General features: G+C 42.3%; 1 protein-coding gene across 2 annotated transcripts in view; it reads left to right on the top strand.

Moving 5' to 3' along the window:
* The window catches only part of cep76 (centrosomal protein 76), a 119,531-nt gene that overhangs the window by 9,850 nt on the left and 82,304 nt on the right, over positions 1-27,377 (top strand). For both annotated transcript variants that reach the window (XM_069922454.1, XM_069922453.1), the window contains exons 2-4: positions 16,272-16,427; positions 16,694-16,775; positions 20,068-20,292. In XM_069922454.1, the coding sequence (XP_069778555.1) occupies positions 16,272-16,427; positions 16,694-16,775; positions 20,068-20,292 (463 nt within the window). The remainder of the gene's footprint in view (positions 1-16,271; positions 16,428-16,693; positions 16,776-20,067; positions 20,293-27,377) is intronic.

Genomic DNA, 27,377 nt, shown 5'->3' with positions numbered 1-27,377 from the left:
ACCAGGATTTTCGCCCAGCGATAATGAAGGAACAGTGATATATTTCAAAGTCACTTGGAGGGTCATTTCCAGGTAGAGGTTGGTGGTGTGGAAGGTGCTGTTTAAGGAGTCTTGATGAATTGATGCAGTGCACCTTGCAGATGGTACTAACTGCTGCCACGGTGTGTTGGTAATGGCGTGAATGAATGGATGGAGTGCCTATCAGCCAGGCTGCTATGTCTGTATGATGTGGAGCTTCTTGAGAACTGTTGAGGCTGCACTCATCCAGGCAAGTGGAGAGTATTCAGTCACACATTTAGAATCATGGAATACTATAGCCCAGAAACATACCCATTGGCCCATCTTGTCTTTGCCAAATTATCGTACTGCCTAATCCCATCTACCTGTACCCAGAGCATAGTCCTCCATACTCCTCCCATCCATGTACCTATCCCAATTCTCTTAAATGTTGAAGTTGAACATGCATCCATCACTTCTGCTGGCACCTTATTCCACACTCTCATCGCCCTCTTAGAGAAGAAGTGTCTCCTGATGTTCCAAAAAAATCCTGTCTCTGGTGTGGGAATGGGTTTGAGCCCCCCACTGGTAGTGTGTGGGTTTGTTATATGTGCTCCACTGTCCACAAAGGAATATCTAGTGATTTGTGAATGAAAGGAAGTTGAAAACCACTGGTCCAAGTTATTGGCACTTACCGAAAGAAGTAGTTAAACCCCAGGTGTCTGGCACTTATGAGGATTGGTAGAAGCCGGATAAATTAATTTCTGGTTGCTTGAAATTGTGTGTGGCATGAATTGGTGAACTAACCCCCAGGGGTGCCAATTTTAAGTTCATATTTTTTTACCTATCTTCAGTTTTTTTTTGCTGGTTTCGTGAATTCTGGTAATGGGATTTTACTGTATTTACTACCAAGTCCCATGAAACTCTATTACAAAGGAGAAGCTTTATCTATCAACCATTACTCTTTACTCACTGTTACTCAAGTTAGTTTAGGATCCATCTTGCTGCATCTACTTGGGTCTCATGGGTTTTCTGAATACAGTAGTAACAAAAAAAGAGTATGGTAAAATCTATATTGTGTAACATTTGTTGATTTATTATTGTTGTGGCTTTTTGATGTCCAAACATCATACGTGGAGAATTCTTCAGAAAAGTTTAAGCCTTTATTTGCAAACAAAAAGCTGAGACAAATCAAAGCCTGGGCTCTGAGACACTTCCCTTTTTATATTATAGTCCTGACTTAATCACATTTCTGCACCCAATCATTCATAACCTCATACCCTTAACAGAATATCATCCCTTGGCTTGCCACAATTATTTTCATTATTCTCCACCCATTAATCATGTTTAGAACTCCGTGTTTCATCATATCTAGCCACCTGCTTCCTTCTATTTATTACTGTGGCCTTGTGTTTAAAATAAAACTTTGGCTGCCACCAGTAATCTTTCCGCAGGCAACTATTAAAAAGTCTCACCAATGCCTGAAGAGGGCGCACAAAATCAGTGAACCGGTGCGGACTTGAAAGGCCAACATGGCCTGTTTCCGCTCCGTAAATGGTTATATGGTTATATGGTAGTAAATGCATAATGAATTAATATTTTTTTAACATAGTATGTGTAAATTGTTACCTAGTAATGGTAGTTCATATGGTTTATTTTCCATATATTTTCCCCTTTGAAACCCAGATGGTCTCACATAAAGAGAGAAGACAGAGCCACACACAAAAGGTCAGATTAAACCACAGTAGTTATCCCCAAAATATATTTCTTATCTGCACTGCTTGCATTCCAAAGGCTGTTGGTGCCTTATGAAGGTCATACCAGTCTGTAACCTTATTCAGGCTTCCATTTTGTGTTTTAATTCACTTTAATACTACATTTTTTTTATTTGTATTTTGGTTTGTAATTTTTAATTAGCTAATATCACAATTGCAAGCAAGATATGTGATCCCCATGTTCCTCCAAATATTCAAGTTAACCGAGCAAGCTATTCATTCTGCCCCTCGGTCCCTTTCTAAAACTGTCGAACTGATTATGCGGATCTTGTATTGCCTTGGATATAATGAAGGATTCATCTGTAACCTTTGTAATACAATTATCCCCTACAATCGAGTATACACCACCATGGGTAGCAAACTGATAATCCACCGAATATCTGGTTTGTTGTGAGAAAAGCCTCAATTCTACCATTTCTCAGTTAACAGCCTCCAACCCTGCCGTTGCCCAACACTATTAAGCCACAGATGAGATGATTGTGATTCTTGGCAGCCACCACCCAAGCTGAAATTTGAAAGGTAGTCCTCAGCTCCATATCCAAATGAATAGAGGTGAGGAGCTGAGGACTACCTTTCAAATTTCAGATCCTTGGGTAACAGGATTGTTATAGTTCACACAAATTCCTTTGACACTCCTTGGCGATGATCTGTCTTCTGTCTCTAGCATTTTCTGGGCATGGAACAACAAGAGGTCCTAAGATCCCAATGGCAAACAAGGCAGGGAGGCTGTTTCCTGTAAGACATAGGCTTTTTTTAACTAATAACGTGCGGTGGGGTCTGAGTACATTTGTTGTACCAATGTCTGGGATCTCTCTCTCACTCTCACTCTCCTCATCCCCAAAAAAAAGGATGATTTTTCTTACTGTTATGAGCGCAGAGGACCCCAAAATTCAGCACCAATAGATATTCCCCAAGACAAATGGTTACTGAAACAAAAGTTGCTTTTAATTATTTTTAAACATGTAAATTGGATCAAACTTTATCTTATCACTATTAACTTAACTAATCTAACTTAACCCTCTTCTAATTCTAAGCACACGTGTACATAATATGTATCTAAGTTCAGAGAAGTTCTTTGATTCACAGTCCAATCTCACTTCTCACTCCTCCCAAGTTCACTGGTTGCAGGCAATTCTTATACTGCGCACGGAATTGAACATTTATGAATTTCACCAGTCTTTGGTGTTTGAAAGGTAAATCGTTACCACTCAGGATGGATCTTGTTGGTTTTCAGAGAGAGAGAATTGTTGCTCGTTGGACACTCACAACTGATTCCTTCTGAACAGCCACTTCAGTGTCTTGCTGAAGAAACTTTCCCTATCAGGGTTCTCTTTCTTTCAGGTCACCACAGAGTTCCTTTTTGTTTCACTTATTTCAAGTGAAACATTAGGCAGCCAGTCCTCTCCTCTTGCATGAACCACAAGGGCTTTGACCAGGCTGAAATAAGCAGTCACAACCCATCTTCCAAATGGGGTTTTCCACAACCTTGCCAACTTGTCCTGTTCCAGTCCCAGCTGCTGCTGCTGAATTCTCTCTCTCTCTGAGAAAAAAGCCTGTTTTACTCTCTCTGCTTGAAAAACCACATGATCCTCTTAGAACAGCAAGTTCCACTCCAGACAGCCTGTGGCTTCGACGATTTATTTAATCTGTCGTGAAGTCTCTTGGGCACTCTCCAATGCTTTTGCAAAGGCCCTTGGGGCTGGCCTGTCTAGCATGAGCAGAGCTCCAGTATTTGAAATAATATCTGTTTTAAAGTTTTTGTAAAAAACCTGCCCCAATTTAGCTCCCAAAAACAAAAACATCTGTCACACTATCTTACCTTATTTTTCCCATTGTTTTTCCTAGCAGCATCGCCATAAACTACCTGAGTTCCTCAAGTTAGATTCAAACATTCCTTCTTTAAACAAGTGCATGAGAAGTGTCCTTCCTTAATCCCACAGTCATGTTTCCAGCCTTGTTCTTCTATACAAGGCAAATCATCTTTCAATTTTACCATCCTGGACCATCAAAACGCATGGGGTAACGATTATTTAAGAGAAGTATATATTTTTTAAAGGTGAATATTAAACTTTTCTCCTCATAAGATGTGTAATAAAAATTAAATTGAAATAAAGAACAGACCAGCACCAACTCCAGAATGTGAAACTGATTTAGCATTTCAGATTAAAGAGATGTTAATTACGATTAAAATGGTAACACATTCTCTCATGCACCAAATGGTTAACATACAGAAGGTGAAAGAATAAAACCCCGGGGCCACGATGTCAGACAGGGCGGCCTATTCTTGCAGAATGATGAGAATGAGGTATCAAAATATTCCTTGTGGACAAGGCCACCCCAATATGTACCCTTGCAGCCACAGTGACCAGATCTGTATCTCACTAGTTATGATAAAGAAGGATTCTGACTTAGCTTTGATGTAAAATTAAGCAGCTGTTATAAATGGTCTTCATTGTTTATTCAGAAAATGATAAACTGCTTGACTAGAACGGTCTTGCCTGATATGGGGATGAAGCACAAGTTCAGGAAGACGTTCCTACCATTTCGTTAAGCTCTATAAGCAGTAGGGGGTGTGCCAGAAATCAAATTATGAACCATACCTGCTGGACAATTTCTGTACCAAATGAAATTTCTTTTACTTGTATGACTTAATGATATATATGCAATAATGTAGATTGACTTAGGAGGAGTGGCATAGGAGTGGCACATCATTAATTTAAGAAAGTAGGACCTTCCAAAGCAAGGAATGTATTATCTGCCTCCAAAATAATCCTGGTAAAGAAATTGAATTTGAGTGTATATGGATTGATTTTATAGAATTAAGTATGTAACTATAAGTATTGATTTGCCTGGGTCTTTAAAGAACAAATTGACTAAGATGTCAGCAGAAACTGGGTTGAATTGGATAAAGGAATTAGGGATTACAGTGGTTCCACTACTCCCATTAACCCCAGGCAGCAGGAATAGTGGAATGTGCAAAAATAAACTAAACTGGCCAAATTGACTGAGGAAACAGGGTTAAAATTGGCTAAAAAGTGCTACCCCTAGCATTGTTTTAACTGCAGATGACACCACAGGCTAAGTTAGGGCTCTCTCCTGCAGAGATGGTCCACAGACAGCCAACACGGACATATTGGGGAACAAAGCCCACACTGCCAGTAGGGATGGATTTAATATTTTTAGGTGGTGACATAAGCAAATATTTGAGTAATTTAACTAAAACTTTTTTGAGAGATGCGTTCACAGGTTCAACAAACACACCTTGAGGAGGCTAATCTAGCAGATCAAAGTGATGAACATCCTAATGTGAAACCTGAGAATTAGGTTCTGGTAAAGAATTAGATCCGAAGAAATTGGGAACTCGCTGGAAATGACAATTTCAGGTCCCTGTAATAACAGTGACTGCAGTAAAGCTTGAAGGACAGCCTCACTAGATACACCAAACAGACTTAAGGAAAAAGACTCAGCTAAGACATTAAGACTTATTATAACAGACTGAAAAAGAGAGGCCCACCTATAGCATGAGGACTTTATTGTTACGCCTCTTGTTGCCCTAACATTTGAACTGAAGACCAGAGTTGAAACTGAAAAGAGGAATTTTTGGTGACAGCATCTTTGGCTTGGCTTTGCGGATGAAGATTTATGGAGGGGTATGTCCTCGTCTGCTGCAGGCTCGTTGGAAACTGACAAGTCCGATGCGGGACAGGCAGGCACGGTTGCAGCAGTTGCAAGGGAAAATTGGTTGGTTGGGGTTGGGTTTTTCCTTTTTTGTCAGTGAGGTGAGCTCTGCGGTCTTCTTCAAAGGAGGTTGCTGCCCGCCGAACTGTGAGGCGCCAAGATGCACGGTTAGAGGCGATATCAGCCCTCTGGCGATGGTCAATGGGGCAGGCACCAAGAGATTTCTTTAAGCAGTCCTTGTACCTCTTCTTTGGTGCACCTCTATCTCGGTGGCCAGTGGAGAGCTCGCCATATAACACGATCTTGGGAAGGCGATGGTCCTCCTTTCTGGAGACGTGACCCACCCAGCGCAGTTGGGTCTTCAGCAGCGTGGATTCGATGCTTGCGGACTCTGCCAGCTTGAGTACTTCGATGTTGGTGATGAGGTCATTCCAATGAATGTTGAGGATGGAGCGGAGACAGCGCTGATGGAAGCGTTCTAGGAGCCGTAGGTGATGCCGGTGGAGGACCCATGATTCGGAGCCGAACAGGAGCGTGGGTATGACAACGGCTCTGTTTACGCTGATCTTTGTGTGTTTCTTCAGGTGGTTGTTTTTCCAGACTCTTTTGTGTAGTCTTCCAAAGGCGCTATTTGCCTTGGTGAGTCTGTTGTCTATCTCGTCGATCCTTGCATCAGATGAAATGGTGCAGCCGAGATAGGTAAACTGGTTGACAGTTTTGAGTTCTGTGTGCCCGATGGGGATGTGGGGGTGCTGGTAGTCATGGTGGAGAGCTGGCTGATGGAGGACCTCAGTTTTCTTCAGGCTGACTTCCAGGCCAAACATTTTGGCAGCATTTTGGTGACAGCATAATACCTTTTTAAATGTGTCTTACTTGTATGTTGATAATGTAGCAGCTGCTACACACACAGAAACATACCACAGGACACGGTGGAGGTTTCAGTTGAACTGTTTATTCAAATTTTGTGCGCGTCCCTAAGGGCGGCATGAGCTCCCCCCCTGTACTGGCGATGATGTCGTCATGTCCCCCGAAGGCGCCATCATCCTGCGGCTGCTTCACTGGTGTGGCGATGCAAGCAGGGCTGCTTCGACATGAGCGATGTGCGCTGCCACAATAAGATGAATGTTTATAACACCAATCAGAAGTTAGGGATGTTGGCTAATGAATCAGTTAAATGGTTCCAAGCAGCTGAAGGAAGGTGTATAGAGAGCCAGCCACACTTATCTGATTAGATAGATAGTACGTTCAGAGGAGGTTGCCAGGGTACTCGCTTTTACAACACAATCACTTCTGAATTAGCACAGACTGGTTCATAATTTGATTTCTGGCACACCCCCTACTGCTTATAGAGCTTAACGAAATGGTATGTGCGTCTTCGTGAACTTGTTCTTCAGCCCCATATCAGGCAAGACCGTTCTATTCAAGCAGTTTATCACTTTCTGAATAAACAATGAAGACCATTTATAACAGCTGCTTAATTTTACATCAAAGCTAAGTCAGAATCCTTCTTCTAGTGAGATACAGATCTGGTCACTGTGGCTGCTAGGGTATATATGGGGGTGGCTTTGTCCACAAGGAATATTTTGATTCCTCATTCTCATCATTCTGCAAGAATAGGCCGCCCTGTCTGACATCATATCCCCGGGGGTTTTATTCTTTCACCTTCTGTTTGTTAACCATTTGGTGCCTGAGAGAATGTGTTACCATCTTAATCGTAATTAACATCTCTTTAATCTGAAATGCTAAATCAGTTTCACATTCTGGAGTTGGTGCTGGTCTGTTCTTTATTTCAGTTTAATTTTTATTATACATCTTATGAGGAGAAAAGTTTAATATCCGCCTTCAAAAATAAATATACTGCACAGACAGGGCGTGAGCTGCCCATCGTTATTAACTTTGCTTTGATCACTAAGTAATATTCCAGACATGAAATTGAGAAAGTTTCCTCCCCTGTGGCTCCCATTATCTCTTCAACTCTTATTCTTTTTTTCACTTTAGTTGTTTTTCTATGGCTGCATTATTACCATTATAAATTCTTCTTCCTGTTCCGTGTAATTGGAACATTGATGGGACTGGTCCCTTTTCTGATATACCATTACTTTTTTAACTCTTAGCATAAATTTAACTGTCCAGCCCTTTCTGGCCTCCTGCTCAATTCCTACCTTTTTCTGAGTTGTGCAACTTGCTGTCCAATTTAAATTTCAATTAGCAGATGAGAATGCTTTAACTCACAAGGTTAGATTTGTACCCAGTAGGCCTTTCCAAAAGGGAAATGTGGAATATCCAAGTAAGTTAGAAAATAAATGGGGAAGTGGTGCTAGGGGCAAAGAAGGGAAGCAAGAAATGGAAAATCCTTTGGGTCAACTTTGCTGCTATTGTAAGAAACCTGGTTAAGTGATTGCAAATTGTTCCTTGCTGAAGTAAAAGAAAGAAATGGTGGCAGCACCAGATGCCTGTATTAAAAGAGATGAAACACATGGAAATAAAAAAGGTTCCTGACCTGCTGGTAAAATTAGGAAGGACTTCAAATATTTTGTGTCAAAGGGTAAGGTTTCGTTAGAGAAAGGGTCACCACAGGTGACAGTAAAAATCCTTTGAGATACTGAGCCCTCCCAGTCACTTGGGTTAGACAGTGTTTTAGAGTTTGGCAATAAGACTGCCACCATGGCATAAATTTGATTGGAGGTTTGGGGTGTGATTTGGAGATGATACCGGTCACAAGATAATGTTGAAATCAGAATTGGTTAATGGACCTGTTACAATAGGGATTAGATCGAGTTTACTAGTGGTTGGGGTTTTGTTGTTATTAGAAAGTGAACTTTCAGAGAATAAAGTAGTCCCTGCAGTGCAGTTGACAGATAAGCCAGTCACTGATGAGACAAAAACAGATTCTGATCTATATCTAGCAGCAACTCAGGCTATGGCTAGGGAGCTTGCCAGTGAAGATGGTGTTGAACAGACTGGTTTAGAAGGGACATGAGTCTGTGATGGTGCAGGTTATAATGACCTGAACTGAGAGATAAGGTTCTCTCTGCTGATAAAATTAAGAAAGTGCCAGTTGAATATTATTTCAAGGAATGTGTGTTGATGAAGAAATGGAGATCACCCGATATTCCTGCCATTGAAGAATGGGAAGTTGCTCACCAGGTTGTAGTTCCTAAAGCCAATAGGGATGACATTTTAACCTTGCCACATAGCACATCCTTGGGTGGTCACCTTAGTGTAAGGAAAACTATATACAAGGTTATGTTTAAGAAAAGATGTTAAGACCTTTTGCCAGACCTGTCACACTTGACAGGTTGCAGGTACACCCCATCAGTGTCCCCCAGTGGCTCAATTAAACCCCATTCCTGCTTTTGGAAAACCCTTTTCTAAAGTTATTGTGGATTGTGTCAGCCCATTGCACAAAATCTGGGAATGTGTACAGCTTCCAGGTTTCCAGAAGGAATATCACTTAAAAATATTAAAGCTAAGACGATGTCAAGTGTTCTTGTGAAATTTTTCACTTAAGTTGGTTTGCCTAAAAAAATAGTCAGACCAGGGAAGTAATTTTATGTCAGGAGTATTTCAGCAGATAGTATATAATTTTAAACAAATCACATTGTCTGCACGTCATCCAGAATCTCAAGGGGCTATGGAGAGGTTGTATATGAGAGAGAGATACACACACACACCACACACACACTCTCTCACACGCAGAGTTGGAGTTAAATTTAAATTTAAGTAAAATGTAATTTTATGAAGTTATTAATAAAAATTATTGTTTTAAGATACCATTGTCTTGGTGAATTTCTATTGCCAAACTATTTTTTTTGCCTAATCCCACTGATCTGAACCCAGTCCATAGTTCTCCATCCTTCTCCCATCCATTAAATGTTAAAATTGAGCCTGCATTCACCACTTTAGCTGGAAGCTCATTCCACACCCCCACCACTAATTTTCACCTTTCACTCTTAACCCTTATTCTCTGGATTGTATCTCACCTACCCTCATGGAAAAAGTCTTATCTACATTTACTTTGTCTATCCCTCTCATAATTTAAAAAAAAACTCTATCACATCTCCCCTCATTCTTCTGCACTCATTTTCCTGCAACTCAGCTCCTCAAGTTGCAGCAACATCCTGGTAAATCTTCTCTGCCCTCTTTCTATCTTATTGTTATCTTTCCTGTTGTAGGGTGGCCAAAACTGCACACAGTACTCCAAATTGGGCCTCACCAATGTCTTGTACAACTTTAACATAACATCCCAACTCCTGTACTCAATACTTTGATTTAAGGTCAATGTGCAAAAGCTCTCTTTACAACCCTATCCCCCTGTGATGCCACTTTCAGGAAATTATATATCTGTATTCCCAGATCCCTCTGTTCTACCACAATCCTCAGTGCCCTTCTATTTACTGTGTATGATCTTTCTTGGTTTGTCCTTCCAAAATGCAACACCTCACACTTGTCTGCACTAAATTACATCTGCCATTTTTCAACTCATTTTTCCAGCTGGTCCAGATCCCTCTGCGAGTTTTGAAAACCTTCTTCATTCTCCACAACGCCTCCAATGTTAGCCTTGGCTGCAAACTTGCTGATCCAAATTACCACATTATCATCCAGATCATTGATATAAATGACAAACAACAATGGTCAGCACTGATCCCTGAGGCACATCACGAGTCACAGGTTTCCAGTCTGAGAAGCAATTATCCACCACTACTCTCTGGCTTCTCCTCACCATATAACCATATAACCACTTACAGCACAGAACAGGCCAGTTTGGCCCTACTAGTCCATGCCGTAACAAATTCCCACCCTCCTAGTCCCACTGACCAGCACCCGGTCCATACCCCTCTAGTCCCCTTCTATCCATGTAACGATCCAGTCTTTCCTTAAATGATCCCGCTTCGACCACGTCTGCCCGAAGCTCATTCCACATCCCCACCACCCTCTGTGTAAAGAAATTTCCCCTCTTGTTCCCCTTATAATTTTCCCCCTTCAATCTTAAACCATGTCCTCTAGGTTGAATCTCCCCCACTCTTAATTGAAAAAGCCTATCCACATTTACTCTGTCTGTCCCTTTTAAAATCTTAAACACCTCTAACAAGTCCCCTCTCAATCTTCTATGCTCCAGAGAAAAAAGCCCCAGTCTGCACAACCTTTCCCTGTAACTCAGACCCTGAAATCCTGTCAACATTCTCGTGAACCTTCTCTGCGCTCTCTATTTTGTTTATATCTTTCCTATAATTTGGTGACCAAAACTGTACACAGTACTCCAAATTTGGCCTCACTAATGCCTTGTACAATTTCATCATTACCTCCCTACTCTTGAATTCAATACTCCGATTTATGAAGGCCAACATTCCAAATGCCTTCTTCACCACACCATCTACCTGAGTATCAGCCTTGAGGGTACTATTTACCATAACTCCTAAATCCCTTTGTTGCTCTGCACTCCTCAATTGTCTACCATTCAATGTATATGACCTATTTAAATTTGCCTTTCCAAAATGTAGCACCTCACATTTAGCTGTATTAAATTCCATCAGCCATTTCTCAGCCCACACCTCCAGCCTTCCTAAATCACCTTTTAATCTACGGTAATCTACCTCACTGTCCACAACACCACCAATCTTTGTGTCATCCGCAAACTTGCTTATCCAATTCTCCACCCCTACGTCCAGATCGTTAATATATATAACAAATAATAGTGGACCCAGGTCTGAACCCTGAGGAACTCCACTAGTCACCGGCCTCCAATTGGACAAACAATTTTCTACCACTACTCTCTGATGCCTCCCATCCAACCACTGCTGAATCCATTTCACTACCTCCTTATTTATACCTAATGCCTCCACCTTTTTTCCTAACCTCCTGTGGGGAACTTTGTCAAAAGCTTTACTAAAGTCCAAATAGACAACATCCACAGCTTTCCCTTCATCAACCTTTTTTGTAACCCCCTCGAAGAACTCAATCAGGTTTGTCAAGCATGATCTACCCCTGACAAAACCATGCTGATTACTCCCTATCAATCCCTGTACCTCCAAAAATTTGTAAATAGCATCCCTCAGAACACTTTCCATCAACTTGCCCACCACAGACGTCAGACTTACAGGCCTATAATTCCAAGGTTTGCATTTGGACCCTTTCTTAAACAGAGGAACCATATGCACCACCCTCCAATCCTTTGGTACTACCCCCGTGGCCAGTGACATCCTAAATATCTCTGTTAATGGCCCCACTAACTGTCCACTAGCCTCCCTGAGTGTCCTAGGGAATATTTTGTCCGGTCCGGGAGATTTATCCACCTTTATCTTTTTTAACACAGCCATCACTACCTCCTCGGTTATCCTTATATGCTTCATGACCTCCCCACTATTTTTCTTTACTTCAACTGGTTCAACATTTTTTTCCCTAGTGAATACCGAGGCAAAGAAATCATTCAAAATTTCCCCCATTTCCTCATGCCTTTTTTTGGCCTTTCTAATTTTTTTCTTAAGATTCCTTCTACACTCCTTCAACTTCTCAGCTCCCTGCTCTTTATACCTCTTGTACACCTCCCTTTTTCTCCTAACCAAATTTCCAATATTCCTCGAAAACCAAGCCTCCCTATGACTTCCAGCCTTTCCTTTGATCCAGACTGGGACATAACTACTCTGTACCCTCAAAATTTCTTTTTTGAATATCCTCCATTTTTCATTAACATCCTTACCTGAAAATATCCTGTCCCACTCAATACTCCCCAAATCCCTTCTTATTCCTACGAAATTTGCTCTTTTCCAATCCAGAACCTCAACTTTAGGCCTCTCCTTGCTCTTCCCTAAAACTACCCTAAAACTAACAGAATTATGATCACTAGACCCAATTGGTTCTCCAACATTAATGTCCGCTACCTGACCGAGCTCGTTCCCTAACAGGAGATCCAGTATTACACCATCCCGAGTCGGTTCTTCTACTAACTGATTTAGAAAACAATCCTGAACACATTTAACTAACTCCAGCCCATCCAGCCCTCTAACCGTATGGGTATCCCAATCAATGTGTGGGAAGTTAAAATCTCCCATGATCACCACCTTATGATTTTCACACATATACGTTATCTCCCTACAAATTTGTTCCTCTAATTTTCTTGGCCCATTTGGTGGTCTGTAATACACCCCCTTTAGCACCCTCTTGCCTCCTCCACCCCTCAATTCCACCCAAACAGCCTCACTGGTCGATCCCTCCATACCATCCTGCCACCTCACGGCAGTAATGTCCTCCTTAACAAGCAGAGCAACTCCTCCTTTTTTACCCCCTGATCTATCACATCTAAAACAAATGTATCCTGGAATATTAAGTTGCCAGTCCTGCCCCTCTTGTAGCCAGGTCTCACAAATTGCCACAATATCGTGAACCCAAGTATCTATCCATGCTCTCAGCTCATCTACCTTGTTCACTATGCTTCTTGCATTAAAATATATGCATCTCAGAGAATGACCCTCACATATATTCTCTTTTTTAACCTTCTACCCTAATCTCCATCCTACCTTTGTTATCTTTTTTATTCCTAGCTAGGTGGCCATACTCCCTGGACACTGCTCTCACACTCTGTTCCCCACCCCCCTGCCAAACTAGTTTAAACCTTCCCCCACAGCTCTAGCAAATCTGCTTGCCAGCACATTGGTCCCCCTCCAGTTCAAGTGGAGTCCGTCCCTCTTGTACAGGTCTGACCTTCCCCAGAAGAGATCCCAATGATCCAGAAATCTTATCCCTTGCCCCCTGCACCATCTCTTTAGCCACGCATTCATCCTCCACATCCTCCTATTTCTACCCTCACTAGCGCGTGGCACGGGCAGCAATCCAGAGATTACTACCTTGGAGGTCCTGTTTTTTAACTTCCTACCTAATTCTACATAATCCTGTTTCAGGACCTCATCCCCACTTCTTGCTAAGTCATTGGTCCCCACATGGACCACGACTTCTGGCTGTTCTCCTTCCCCTTGCAGAATGCTATGTACTCGATCAGAGATGTCCCTGACCCTGGCACCAGGGAGACAACAGACCAACCTGGATCCCCGATCTCATCCCACAAACCTCCTATCTGTCCCTCTGACTAATGAGTCCCCAACTACAAGAATCCTATTCTTATCCCTCCTTCCTCAGGGGCAGCCCCTGTGCCAGATACCTGACCCCCACGACTCGTCCCTGATAGGCTGTTCCCCCCAACAGTATCCAAAGCCGAATACATGTTGCTGAGGGGCACTTCCACAGGGGTACTCTGCACTGGCGCTCTCCCTCCTTTCCTCACAGTCACCCAATTCCCTGACTCCTGCCTTCTAGGGGTGACTGTCTCCCTGTAACTCCTCTCTATCACTGCCTCTGCTTCCCTTATGATCCTCAGTTCATCCAATTGCAGCTCAAGCTCCCTAACACGGTCACTCATTATATGCAATTGGATGCACCTTTTGCAGGTGTAGTCGTGAGGAACAGCTGTGCAGTCTCTGATTTCCCACATCCCACAACTGGAGCACTTAACTACCCCAACTGACTCCATTTCCTCCTTTCTTACTATAATACCCTTTACTAATAAGCTCCTTCTTAGCCCCTGCTCACCGAAGTCCCTCGAACCAAAGTCCCCACTCCTTCACTGGGCCTCGAACCAAAGTCCCCACTCCTTCACTGGGCCTCAAACCAAAGTCCCCACTCCTTCACTGGGCCTCGAACCAAAGTCCCCACTCCTTCACTGGGCCACTCACTCACTGCGCCGCTCCTCGGTGGCCACTCCCTCCTTTTCTACTCCTTACCAATTAACCCCAATTAACTCCCGGCTCCTCCTCCTCCTCTCATCCATTGTCGAATCTAGTTCTCTTCTTCACAATGAATATTTAGTGTCTGAACCTTCCTGACTAAACTCCCAGGTGGGGCCTTGTCAACAGCCTTACTAAAGTACGTGTAGACAACATCCCCAGCCTATCCTTCGTCAACTTTCCTGGTGTTAACCACAACCTACCGCGCACAAGGCCATGTTGGCTATCCCTAATCTGTCCTTGGCAATCCAAATTATTATATATCCAATCTCTTAAAACACCTTCGAATAATTTACCGACTATTGATAATAGACAATAGATGTCCAATAATGTCAGGTTCACAAGCCTATAATTTCCAGGGTTACTTTAGGAGCCTTTTTTATAAACAACAAAACAACATGAACTACTCTCCAATCCTCTGGCACCACACCTGTGGCTAAGGGCATTTTAAATATTTCTGCCATCTCCCCTGAAATTTCTACACTAGCCGAGGGAATATTTTGTCAGGCCCTGGGGATTTATCCACCCTTGTTTGGTTTAAGACAGCAAGCTCTTCCTCCTCTTTAATCTGTATAGGCTCTGTGATCTAAGTTTTCCTTACTTCCCATGACTCTGTGCCTTTTTCCTGAGTTAATACTATGAATAATTGTGCTAAGTTCATCATTTCTTCCTGTAATTTATTAAATTCTGGCTTTTGACTTACTGGCTTGTCATGAAATATTATCTGTTATCCATTTTCCAGTTTGCTTTTCTCACATTTATAAATATAAGTAGAGATGTACAGTATACAAAGTAGTACTGGTACAGGTACATATTCTTTTATCCGAAATTCTGAAAACTGAATCCTCCGAAATCCGAATATTTTTTCCACGGATGTTGTCTGCACATCAAAGCTCGTGTTTGGTGCCAAACATGACCCGAAGTGACATGTCTCAGTGCTCTTACCAATCAGACATGTCTCTGCTGCTCATGGACTTTGAAGACTGTGAAAATGTCAAAAAGAGCTGCAGAGTCCCCTATGGGTAACAGAGAGAAGCAGAAAAGGAAGTGTCTGTCATTATCAATAGCACAGTTATTGCAGAAGCTTGATTGTGGTGTATCTATGAGACGTCTTATTGAAGATAATGGTGTGGGAACTACCACCACATGTGACTTAAAGAAGCTGAAAGATAAGTTGTTGAAGTTTCACAGTGAGAATGATGGCCAGAAACAAATAATAAAAAGGAAAACATTGCATAGGGTAAAAAAATGCAGATCTTGACCATTTGCCGCCGCAAACCCCTCCCGCTCCAGAGATCCTTCTAATTGGACTATGTCTTTGTTTTGCGCAAATCTGAAATCAGTGCAAATACTTAACAAACCACCTTTGCTATTATTCTATTATCCAATAAATTCCAATAAGTTTCTGGTCCCAAGAATTTCAGTTAATAGATAGGTACCTGTATTTATCTTTCTAATACTTGCTTTGGAGTTGAATGCCAGGTTTTCTGTCTTCCATGAGGTTTCTATTAGATTGTCAATATGATATGATGTGAGTTTATTGTCATATACACAAGTATAATGTACACCAAAATTCTTACCTGCTGCAGCCACACAGGTACTTAAGATGCACCAACAACAATAATCTCCTGAAAGGGTCAATGATTTTCATTACCACTTGCTCTCCCTCTCCTCCTACTCTTCCCGTCACCCTTCACCTATATCCTCAAGTGGGAACCCTTCCTCCACATCTCTCCCTCCTTTTTTCCTCTACCTCTCCTTTACCTCACCCTCTAATCTGAAACCTTTTTCCTCCCTGCATCCATTTAACTTGCTGACGTTTTCCAGCATGTTCTTTTTTTAGAATTTTAAGGGGAGTTTGATGGGGGAAAATAGGGAGAAAACACCTCCTCTGCAAAGAGGAGGTGTAACTTTTGCAGAGGATTGAGATAAATTTTGAATAAACATTGATATATAAACAAGACTCTGATTTGCTCATTTTAGTTAAATTCAAACCTATGGATCAAATCTGAAAATTTCCAACGTTACAATGTTATCTTTTGACTAGATGAACATTCATGGAAAAATCAGGGACATCTTATCAGAGTCGGTCCGGGAAAAGCTTGGCAGCAGTTCACCAGGTTTATCTGAGGCTGATCTTATAAAAGCTTTACAACACCGGGGGATTGTGGATGATGTCATGAAAGAACTCAATTTTTTAACAGTAAGTATTTTACTGCAATAAATTGCATTTTTCTCAGAACAGTTCTCAAGCTGTGGGCATTCATTATTTTTGTTTATTTTGTACTATTCCATTGATGATGTGCATCAATATTATATTCATATTGTCCTTGTGCTTTGTACAGTAAAGACCAACTGCAATATGAAACTTGAAATCCTGTTATTTTATTCTCTCAAATGGTCTGTACGGTTTCTTTGCATGAAATTAATTGAAATGCAAGTATTACACAACTTTTTTTTAATTTCTAGGAAGTGCAAGGTCAAGAAGCCACAACTAGTTCAAAACCAGCTACACATTTCATAGACAAAGAGCCAGCTGAATTAAGGAAGAGTGAGTGATTCTGGCATTTCATTCATTTAAACACAATACAGAAACTCCTTGGGTAGTTTATTTAGTCTGCCGATGTAGTATTGTAATTTTTATTATCTTATGTTTAATCTTTTTACTGTAACTTTCTATTTTATTCATGTTATAAAATCTTAAATAAAGTTTTAAAAAAAAGAAACTCCTTGGGTTATGAATGCCTAACTTGTAGACACCCTGTTCATACAAATGAGCAACTGGTGAAGGGACGGATTTGTGAATTGTTATAGGGCTGCCTCCTATCCTCATACTCCCTCTTCTCCCACCTCACCCCTAACTTGGGGGCTGGGCTAAGTAGTGATGGAAGCTCTCCATGGCCTTGCTCACTGAATCCCTGAGTCAGTGATACTGACTGGCGGCTGTTCTTCCCACCCGTGCTTTCCTCTTCAACACACTATTTTTGTTCAACTCTGACTTGGGATCAGCTTGGGTTACAAACAGTTCTTCCATAACCTGGGGGGGGGGGATTCCTGTAGCAATTTATTTGTTGCTTTAATTTGAGTGCATATTACTGGTATTTACTTTGCCTTTACATAAAAATTGATAGGTCAAATTTATTCTGACAACAGTTTTAGTAGAGAATTAAGAAGGATATTTAGGGATTTGCATCTGACCTGGAACCTTCTGAAAAGATTCAAGTCTAATAATACAGCCCGTTATTCCTGCTTGTCCTCTTGAAAATTACACTTTTTCAAGTACCTCTACTTCCTCCAGAGTTTGCGAAGGTTTGATATGACATTGGAAACCCTGGCAAATTTCTACAGATGTGTAGTGTAAAGTGTACTGACCGGCTGCATCACAGTCTGGTATGGGGACACTAATACTCTTGAGTGTAAAGCCCTGCAAAAGATAATAGACACAGCCCAGGACATCACAAGAAAACCCCTTCCCACCATTGAGAACATCTACAGGGAACGCTGCTATGGGAGAATAGCAGCAATCATCAAGGATCCACATCACCCAGCACATGCTCTGATCTCACTGCTACCATCAGACTGCACAAGACTTGTACCACCAGGTTCAGGAACAGCTGCAACCCCTCCACCATCAGACTCCTCAACAACAAACTCAATTGGGGACTCATTTATGGACTCTTACTTTTGCACTTTGCTTTTTATTTTAATCATCTCTGTATTGCAGTCGGTTGTTTACATTTGTTTATATGTGAACTTTTTGTTTTGCACCACTAATAAGTGGTAATTCTGCCCTGCCCACAGGAAAAAAGAATCTCAGGGTTGTATGTGATGTCATATATGTACTCTTAAAAAAATAAATAAATCTGAAATATGACATGCCCTGTTACCTCATGAAAGTTCCTGTATAGTTTGTTCATGAGGTTTTGGGAGGTACATCCAAGAATTTCAAAGACCTTCCACCTGAAGAGATGCTACCCTAGTTCTTTGCCATTTATTTTAATCTCGGATTTCTGGTTTATCTGCCAACATGCTGGAGGAATTAGTTTTCTCCCTATTTGCCCCCATCAAACTCCCCTTACCTACTCTAGGTAATTATCCCAGTTTCTCTGAAGTTTTAGTATAAATGTATACCTTCAGTGCAATGAAGACATGTAGATTTTTCATCTTGAGAAGGTGGATCTAAGGAGATTTTGCTTCAGATCAGATCAGCCAATTTCAACAGTGACTATAAACCCAAACAGCACACCTCCCCTGGAGGCCAGAGACTGAAATTGTAACTTTTTTAATATTATTGGTAGGGGAGAAGTATGGAAGAAACAAACTAAACTTGACTGGATCACAGGGAAGGTGGGTTATAAACTTTGAGTAGAGTCCTAAGGGGCCCATAACCAAAAGAAAGTTGAGAATGGCTAATTTAGATAGTTAATTAAGCAAAGAGGAAAAAGCAAAGCAAAGTATGTTCCAACTAATACAAAAAATTAAATTTAAAGCTGATATCAACCTGTGCAATAAATCTGCAGATGTAATAGATACAAAACTGGAATCCTATAGGACCGGGTTGATTTCAGTCTTGATGGATTCATGTATTACATCATCATGGACAATCAACTTACTGATTGAGCAGTCACAAGACCATAGAAGTGAGGGGAAACAGCAATTAGGTCATGGACCCTATTCAGATTGCTGATGAGGAGATGCTGTCGTGAAACAAATAAGGGGGAATAAATCCCCAGAGCTTGACAAAGTGCTCCCTCGTCCATTGAGGGAGGCTCGTGCAGAATTGCAGTGTCCTAAGCAGAAGTAGGTATTGAATATGTCTTTAGCCATGGGTGAATTGCCAGCAGATTGGAGGAAAGCTAATGTTATTCCATTGTTTAAGAAAGGCTCCAAGAATAATCTGGGAAATTATTGGCTGGTGAACCTGATATCAGTAGTAGGTAAGTTATTGGAAAGTATTCCAAAAGTCCAGATAGACAGGGACTGATTAGGTTTTATGCGTAGTAGGTCACATTGAACCAATTTTGTCGAGATTTTCGAGGAGGTTACCAGGAAAGTTGGTGAAGGAAAGGTGGTGGATGTTGTCTACATGGACTTTTAAGGCCCTAAGACAAGGTTCCACATGGGAGGTTGGTCAAGAAGGTTCAGGGACTCTACATTCAGGATGAGGTAGTAAATTGAATTGGACATTGGCTTTGCAGGAGATGGCAGTGGTGGTAGATGATCACCTCTCTGTCTGGAGGTCTGTGACTAGTAGTGTGCCTCAGGGATTAAGGCTGGATCCATTTTTATTTGTCATCTCTAGCAATGATCTGGGTGATAATGTGGTAAATGGATCAACAGATGCAGATGAAAGAAAGATTGTGGGTGTAGAACAGCGAGGAAGGCTTTCAAACCTTGCAGCGGGATCTGGACCAGCTGGAAAAAAAGGGTTGCAAAATGGCAGATGTCATTTGATGCAGATGAGTGTGAGGTGTGGCACTTCAGGAGAACAAATCAGGATGGGACTTGCATGGTTAACGGAAGAGGACTGTGGAGTGCAATAGAACAGGGTGATCTGGAAACACTTAGCAGATCAAGTAGCATCTGCGGAAAGAAAAGAAAGTAAACATTTTCATCCAAAAGTAAATGACATGGTCTTTATCATATTGTTATTTTTGTGAGCAGGCTATGAACAAATTGATTGAAGTGCTATGTAAACTGAACCAATATTAAAAAATGACTTTGAAAATAGATCATTGCCTGTAACACTCTTTGAATAATTTTGAACATGTGAATGATGTTATTTAAATGTAAATTCATTTAAGTGGAGCAGAGATGTTTACGTTTTGCTATTTGTATTTCAGCAAATATTGATCCTACTAGAAGAAATGTGTACCTTCAGGTTTTGGGTGGTAGAGCTTTCCTGGAGCATTTAGAGGAACCACCACCTTTACCGGGGCAAGTGTGCTCCACATTTACGCTTTACTTGCATTTCCGAAATCAGCGTTTCCGTTCCAAGCCTGTACCGTGTGCCTGTGATCCTGATCTGCAGGATGGATTTCTGTTGGAAGTTCACAAGGATAGTTTAGGTGAGTAATGCTGAAGGTTTGCTTCTGCAGGTATTTTAAAAATAAAGTTGATTTAGTGGTACATTCTAAGAGAAAATAATTTGCATGCTTCACTTGTTGTGTTGCTTTTTTGATACTAAATTATACAGACATAGAGTGCTAGAATTTTACCGTGTGCTCACTGAGCTGGTCCCATTTGCTTGCATTCGGGAGATATCTTTCTAAAACACCTTTGCGACTTCCTCTGGAACTTCGTTCCATATGCTTGGTGTTGAAAAAGGTGCTCCCTTTTTAAATCTTTCCCCACTCACTTTAAATCTATAACCTCTTATCTTAGATTCACTTTCTCAGAGGAAAAAAGCCTAGGCTTAATTATCTTCTCTCATGATTTTAATAAATCTCAATAAAGTCGGGGGCATGGCAATGCAATTGAGTTCTCAGTGAAGAGCATCAAAAAGGGTTAAAATCTTAAAATTAAGCATTTTTTCACAGAAAATGGACAAAATAAGTACTAAGAAATTAAAGCAGCCAAGAACAAAAGTTTCCACTCAACTAGGAACATCGAGCAAAAGCCAGAAAGGAACCTTGTGCGCAAGAGTGGCCTTGGGACCAGCAGATCCCAGCATAGCTGTGGAATCAGGACAAGAAATAAATATTATCCTGGAGAAAATGGAAAACTTGAGCAACCAATTTGTAAGCATCAAAAATTTAATGAGTGAGTTGACTGAAAGGATAACTGAAATTAATCGTTGAAGACTTAATGGAAAGAATGAACCAAGCAGAAGTAGACTAGTTAAAAGCACAGGATAATCTAAAAGCTTTGCAAAAAGATGGGAGTTGGACAGATAAGGTGAGCTAGACAAGATCGACCACATGGAGATTTTTAGCAGATGAAATAATGTTCTAATCATTGGACTAAAAGAAGGAATCGAGGGAAGAGATCTGGTGAGCTTCTTTAAACATGCTGGGAGAAGACCTATTCAGAGAAAAATTACATATTGAAAGGCTCACCAGACCCTTAGACCTAGGAGAGCCTGCGATCAGCAACCACAACTGGTCCTGGTAAAACTTTAGAGTTATCAGGAATGGGAGACAATTCCGGGAGCAGCATATGAAATACTCTAAGCAAAATAATGGTCCACCCAAGATTGATCATGAAAAAGTGCTATTTTTCCAAGATTTTAATACTACTTTGATTAAACAAAGGAAGATGATGTAGAAAGAAAAAACTTGAAATATTCGATGATATACCCTGCAACTCTGAGGGTCAAAGTAACAGAAGGTATTCGATGATTTTTCAAGACTAAGAACATGATGCTGTAGGGTTAGGATGTGGAACCTTACCCTCCTGGGAAAACTGAAAAAAAAGTTAGGCTAAGTGATTAAAAGTTGTTCAAAATATATTTAAACATCTACACGTTTTCAAACATGTCTTCTAAAAAAGATAAAGCTGCTGCTTCCTTACCTGGAGCCTGTCATGATGAAAAGAGGCCTACCATCAGAGAGAAGCAGGGAACCAGCACTCAGGCTACTCCACCAGGGGAATGATCCTTCTGAGGGCCCCACTTTCAACCTCCTTCTCCTGCAGCAACTAAGAAGGAGAGGAACCCAGAAGTGATGCGACACGTATGCATGAACAATGGAGGTCTGTGGTGATGCTGACAGAAGAAAACTCAGGCTCACAGACATCGGGCAGAAGAGGATAAAGACTCAGAAGAAGAGGAGGTAAAGAGAAAAAGACAACTAGAACTGTAGAAACTAGACTTAAATCTAAGGCCAAGGATATATCTAATATTGAACTGTGGGCAAATGTAAAGGGAGAAATAATTAAAGTACTTGAAGCTGTTAATAAAATGAAGAAAAATTAACTAAATTAGAAGGTTTAATGAAAATAATGAAAGAAGACATGCAGCAGTAGATGATAGAGTAACTATAGTCGAAGATACTACTAGTGCTTTAACCATGAAGACAATAGACAATAGGAGCTGGAGTAGGCCATTTGGCCCGTCGGGCCAGCACCGCCATTTTAGATCATGGCTGATCATTACCATCAGTACCCCTTTCCAGCCTTATCCCCATAACCCTTAACTCCGTTACCCACAAGAGTCTTATCTAACTCTCTTTTGAACATAGTCAGCGAATCCGCCTCTACCACCCTCTGTGGCAGAGCATTCCACAGATTCACACTTCTCTGGGTAAAAAAATGCTTTCTCATCTCCGTCCTAAAGGGCCTACCCTGTATTCTTAAACTATGCCCTCTAGTCCTCGTCTCCCCCATCATTGGGAACAAGTAATCAGACTTCACCTTGTCTATCCCCCTGATGATTTTGTATACCTCAATCATGTCCCCCCTCATCCTTCTAAACTCCAATGGATACAAGTCCAGTTTTTCTAGCCTTGCTGCATATGACAACCCTGCCATCCCTGGAACTAACCTTGTAAATCTGCGCTGCACACCCTCTATAGCTAGTATGTCCTTCCTCAAGTTTGGAATAAGAAATTGCGCCAAAAAGTGGATGTACTGGAAAATTTAGTTGGAGAAACATTAAGTTTGTTTTTGTTTCTAATCACCATTCCCTATGACTTCACCAGATATCATTGGAAATATTTGATAGTTAGTCCTCTGTGCTCCCAGGCTTGCCTTGTTTCAATCCAGTAATTCTATTATTCTTTTTCTTTCTCTTCTTTTCTTTAATATGTTATTAACATAAGTAATGATTGATGTTTTAGTTAGGGAGGGTTTTATTTTCAAGGGAAGGGGATTATTTTTTGTTTTGTAGTCAGTATTAATCTGTATTAAAATGATGGATGTATATGGACTACATGTATGAAAACTTTAAAATAAAGTTTTTTTTAAAATTAAGATTGTCAGTCTCAAAGAAAGTGTAGAAAAGTAAGATATGATTGGTTTTATCCTTGAATGGCTTTCCAAAACGTTGGGTCCTGAATATTTTGATCATCCTGTAGAGATTGAAAGAGCGCATAGAGCTCTTGGACCCAAACTGTCTCCAACTCAAAATCCACGATTTATACTAATTAAATTTCTTCAGCAAGTCAACAGGAGGCCGACTTGAGTATGAAGATGCCAAAGTTTTATTTTACTCTGATATAAGTGCAGATTTCTTAAAAAGAAGAGGGGAATTCAATTTGGTTAAGAAGATTTTATGGGAGAAAGGATACAGGTTTAATTCTGTGTCATACATACCATGTGAAGGAAACAAGTTCTTTTTGAGCTTTGTGGAAGCTGAGGAATTGGCACAAAATCTCCCAATTGTTCAGAGAGAGTGAAAAATGCAAAGATTTGTGAATGTTTTAATTTTTCTTTTTTATGGACTAAATTTTTGGCATTTTTTTTATTATGAGGTGTAAATTAAGATATCTTACACTGACCATTTTTTCTCTTTATTATTGTTTTCTTGGTGTTTTGTATGTATAGATTTAAAAAACTTAAAGTAAAAGTACCAAGGGGCTTGGTTCTAACTTCTATTGTATCATGTGGGTAGTTGTGACTCCGGTCACAGCCCATAAAATGGAAGGAGGTGGTGTTGGATTACATTATTACAATATGTATTGAGGGGATTTTCTTGGTTTATATGTAGTTATATGTTATAAGTATAAGTATAAGCCACGGCACACGAACCATGGGTGTAAAGGGTGGGGCCAGTACTGCGCGCACTGCACTCCACCTAAAAGCTCCTTTGCGCAGGCCCGAGGACAGGTCCACGTCCTCCCCCTCAACGTCCTCCCCCTCCACGTCCTCCCCCTCCACGTCCTCCCCCTCCACGTCCTCCCCCTCCACGTCCTCCCCCTCAAAAGATGCTCACAAACTCAAGCTAGCATGCTGGAACATCAGAACCATGCTAGATAAGACTGACAGCCATCGACCTGAACGTCGGTCTGCCCTCATTGCACATGAACTCCTCAGACTTGACATCGACATAGCCGCTCTCAATGAAGTCCGCCTGGCAGATGTAGGCAGCTTCCAAGAACGCGGCGCGGGCTACACACTCTACTGGTCTGGCAAGCCTTCGGATGAACGACGCCTATCTGGTGTAGGCTTCATGGTCAAGAGCTTCATTGCCTCCAAACTCGAAAACCTTCCGACAGGCCTCTCGGACCGAATCATGTCCATGCGACTCCCACTTCAAAACAAGCGTCACATCACCCTCATCAGTGTCTATGCTCCAACCCTCCAGGCGGAACCAGCAGAAAAGAACAAGTTCTACACCGACCTGCGCAACCTCATCCAACGTACCCCTACAGCCGACAAGGTTGTCATCCTGGGCGACTTCAACGCTCGTGTCGGCAAAGACTCAGAAACCTGGCCAGGAATCCTGGGCAAGCATGGCGTCGGCAAGTGCAACGACAATGGGCGCCTCCTGTTGGAGCTCTGCGCAGAACAGCGGCTTGTCATTACAAACACCCTTTTTCAGCAGAGGGACAGCCTTAAGACCACCTGGATGCATCCCCGATCCAAACACTGGCACCTCCTGGACTACATCCTGGTGCGAGAAAGTGACAAACAAGATGTGCTCCACACCAGGGTCATGCCTAGCGCGGAATGCCACACTGACCACCGGCTGGTTCGCTGCAAGCTCAACCTTCACTTCAAGCCAAAGCCCAGGAACAATAAAGCCCCCAGAAAGAGGTTCAATGTTGGAAAACTGCAGTCAGACGAAGCGAGAGGAAACTTCCAGGCAAACCTCAAAGCAAAGCTCGACATTGCAACCCGCCTCACGGACCCGTCCCCTGAAACCCTCTGGGATCAGTTGAAGACTACCATACTGCAATCCACTGAAGAGGTACTGGGCTTCTCCTCCAGGAAAAACAAGGACTGGTTTGACGAAAACAGCCAGGAAATCCAGGAGCTGCTGGCAAAGAAGCGAGCTGCCAACCAGGCTCACCTTACAAAGCCGTCCTGTCCAGAGAAGAAACAAGCCTTCCGTCGCGCATGCAGCCATCTTCAGCGCAAACTCCGGGAGATCCAAAATGAGTGGTGGACTAGCCTCGCCAAACGAACACAGCTCAGCGCGGACATTGGTGACTTCAGGGGTTTCTACGAGGCTCTAAAGGCTGTGTACGGCCCCTCACCCCAAGTCCAAAGCCCGCTGCGCAGCTCAGACGGCAAAGTCCTCCTCAGCGACAAGATCTCCATCCTCAACCGATGGTCAGAACACTTCCAATCTCTTTTCAGTACCAACCGCTCAGTCCAAGATTCCGCCCTGCTCCAGCTCCCTCAACAGCCCCTAAGGCTAGAGCTGGATGAGGTTCCCACCCTGGATGAGACATATAAGGCAATCGAACAACTGAAAAGTGGCAAAGCAGCAGGTATGGATGGAATCCCCCCAGAAGTCTGGAAGGCTGGCGGCAAAACTCTGCATGCCAAACTGCATGAGTTTTTCAAGCTTTGTTGGGACCAAGGTAAACTGCCTCAGGATCTTCGTGATGCCACCATCATCACCCTGTACAAAAACAAAGGCGAGAAATCAGACTGCTCAAACTACAGGGGAATCACGTTGCTCTCCATTGCAGGCAAAATCTTCGCTAGGATTCTACTAAATAGAATAATACCTAGTGTCGCTGAGAATATTCTCCCAGAATCACAGTGCGGCTTTCGCGCTAACAGAGGAACCACTGACATGGTCTTTGCCCTCAGACAGCTCCAAGAAAAGTGTAGAGAACAAAACAAAGGACTCTACATCACCTTTGTTGACCTCACCAAAGCCTTCGACACCGTGAGCAGGAAAGGGCTTTGGCAAATACTAGAGCGCATCGGATGTCCCCCAAAGTTCCTCAAAATGATTATCCAACTGCACGAAAACCAACAAGGTCGGGTCAGATACAGCAATGAGCTCTCTGAACCCTTCTCCATTAACAATGGCGTGAAGCAAGGCTGTGTTCTCGCACCAACCCTCTTTTCAATCTTCTTCAGCATGATGCTGAACCAAGCCATGAAAGACCCCAACAATGAAGACGCTGTTTATATCCGGTACCGCACGGATGGCAGTCTCTTCAATCTGAGGCGCCTGCAAGCTCACACCAAGACACAAGAGAAACTTGTCCGTGAACTACTCTTTGCAGATGATGCCGCTTTAGTTGCCCATTCAGAGCCAGCTCTTCAGCGCTTGACGTCCTGCTTTGCGGAAACTGCCAAAATGTTTGGCCTGGAAGTCAGCCTGAAGAAAACTGAGGTCCTCCATCAGCCAGCTCCCCACCATGACTACCAACCCCCCCACATCTCCATCGGGCACACAAAACTCAAAACGGTCAACCAGTTTACCTATCTCGGCTGCACCATTTCATCAGATGCAAGGATCGACAATGAGATAGACAACAGACTCGCCAAGGCAAATAGCGCCTTTGGAAGACTACACAAAAGAGTCTGGAAAAACAACCAACTGAAAAACCTCACAAAGATAAGCGTATACAGAGCCGTTGTCATACCCACACTCCTGTTCGGCTCCGAATCATGGGTCCTCTACCGGCACCACCTACGGCTCCTAGAACGCTTCCACCAGCGTTGTCTCCGCTCCATCCTCAACATCCATTGGAGCGCTCACACCCCTAACGTCGAGGTACTCGAGATGGCAGAGGTCGACAGCATCGAGTCCACGCTGCTGAAGATCCAGCTGCGCTGGATGGGTCACGTCTCCAGAATGGAGGACCATCGCCTTCCCAAGATCCTGTTATATGGCGAGCTCTCCACTGGCCACCGTGACAGAGGTGCACCAAAGAAAAGGTACAAGGACTGCCTAAAGAAATCTCTTGGTGCCTGCCACATTGACCACCGCCAGTGGGCTGATAACGCCTCAAACCGTGCATCTTGGCACCTCACAGTTTGGCGGGCAGCAGCCTCCTTTGAAGAAGACCGCAGAGCCCACCTCACTGACAAAAGGCAAAGGAGGAAAAACCCAACACCCAACCCCAACCAACCAATTTTCCCTTGCAACCGCTGCAATCGTGTCTGCCTGTCCCGCATCGGACTGGTCAGCCACAAACGAGCCTGCAGCTGACGTGGACTTTTTACCCCCTCCATAAATCTTCGTCCGCGAAGCCAAGCCAAAGAAATATTTTAAAAATATTTTTCTTTCTTTTTTCCTTCCTTT

The sequence above is a fragment of the Narcine bancroftii genome, chromosome 2 (genome assembly GCF_036971445.1).
Source record: "Narcine bancroftii isolate sNarBan1 chromosome 2, sNarBan1.hap1, whole genome shotgun sequence".
NCBI lineage: Eukaryota > Metazoa > Chordata > Chondrichthyes > Torpediniformes > Narcinidae > Narcine > Narcine bancroftii.
This window is presented reverse-complemented; position numbering and strand designations above follow the sequence as displayed.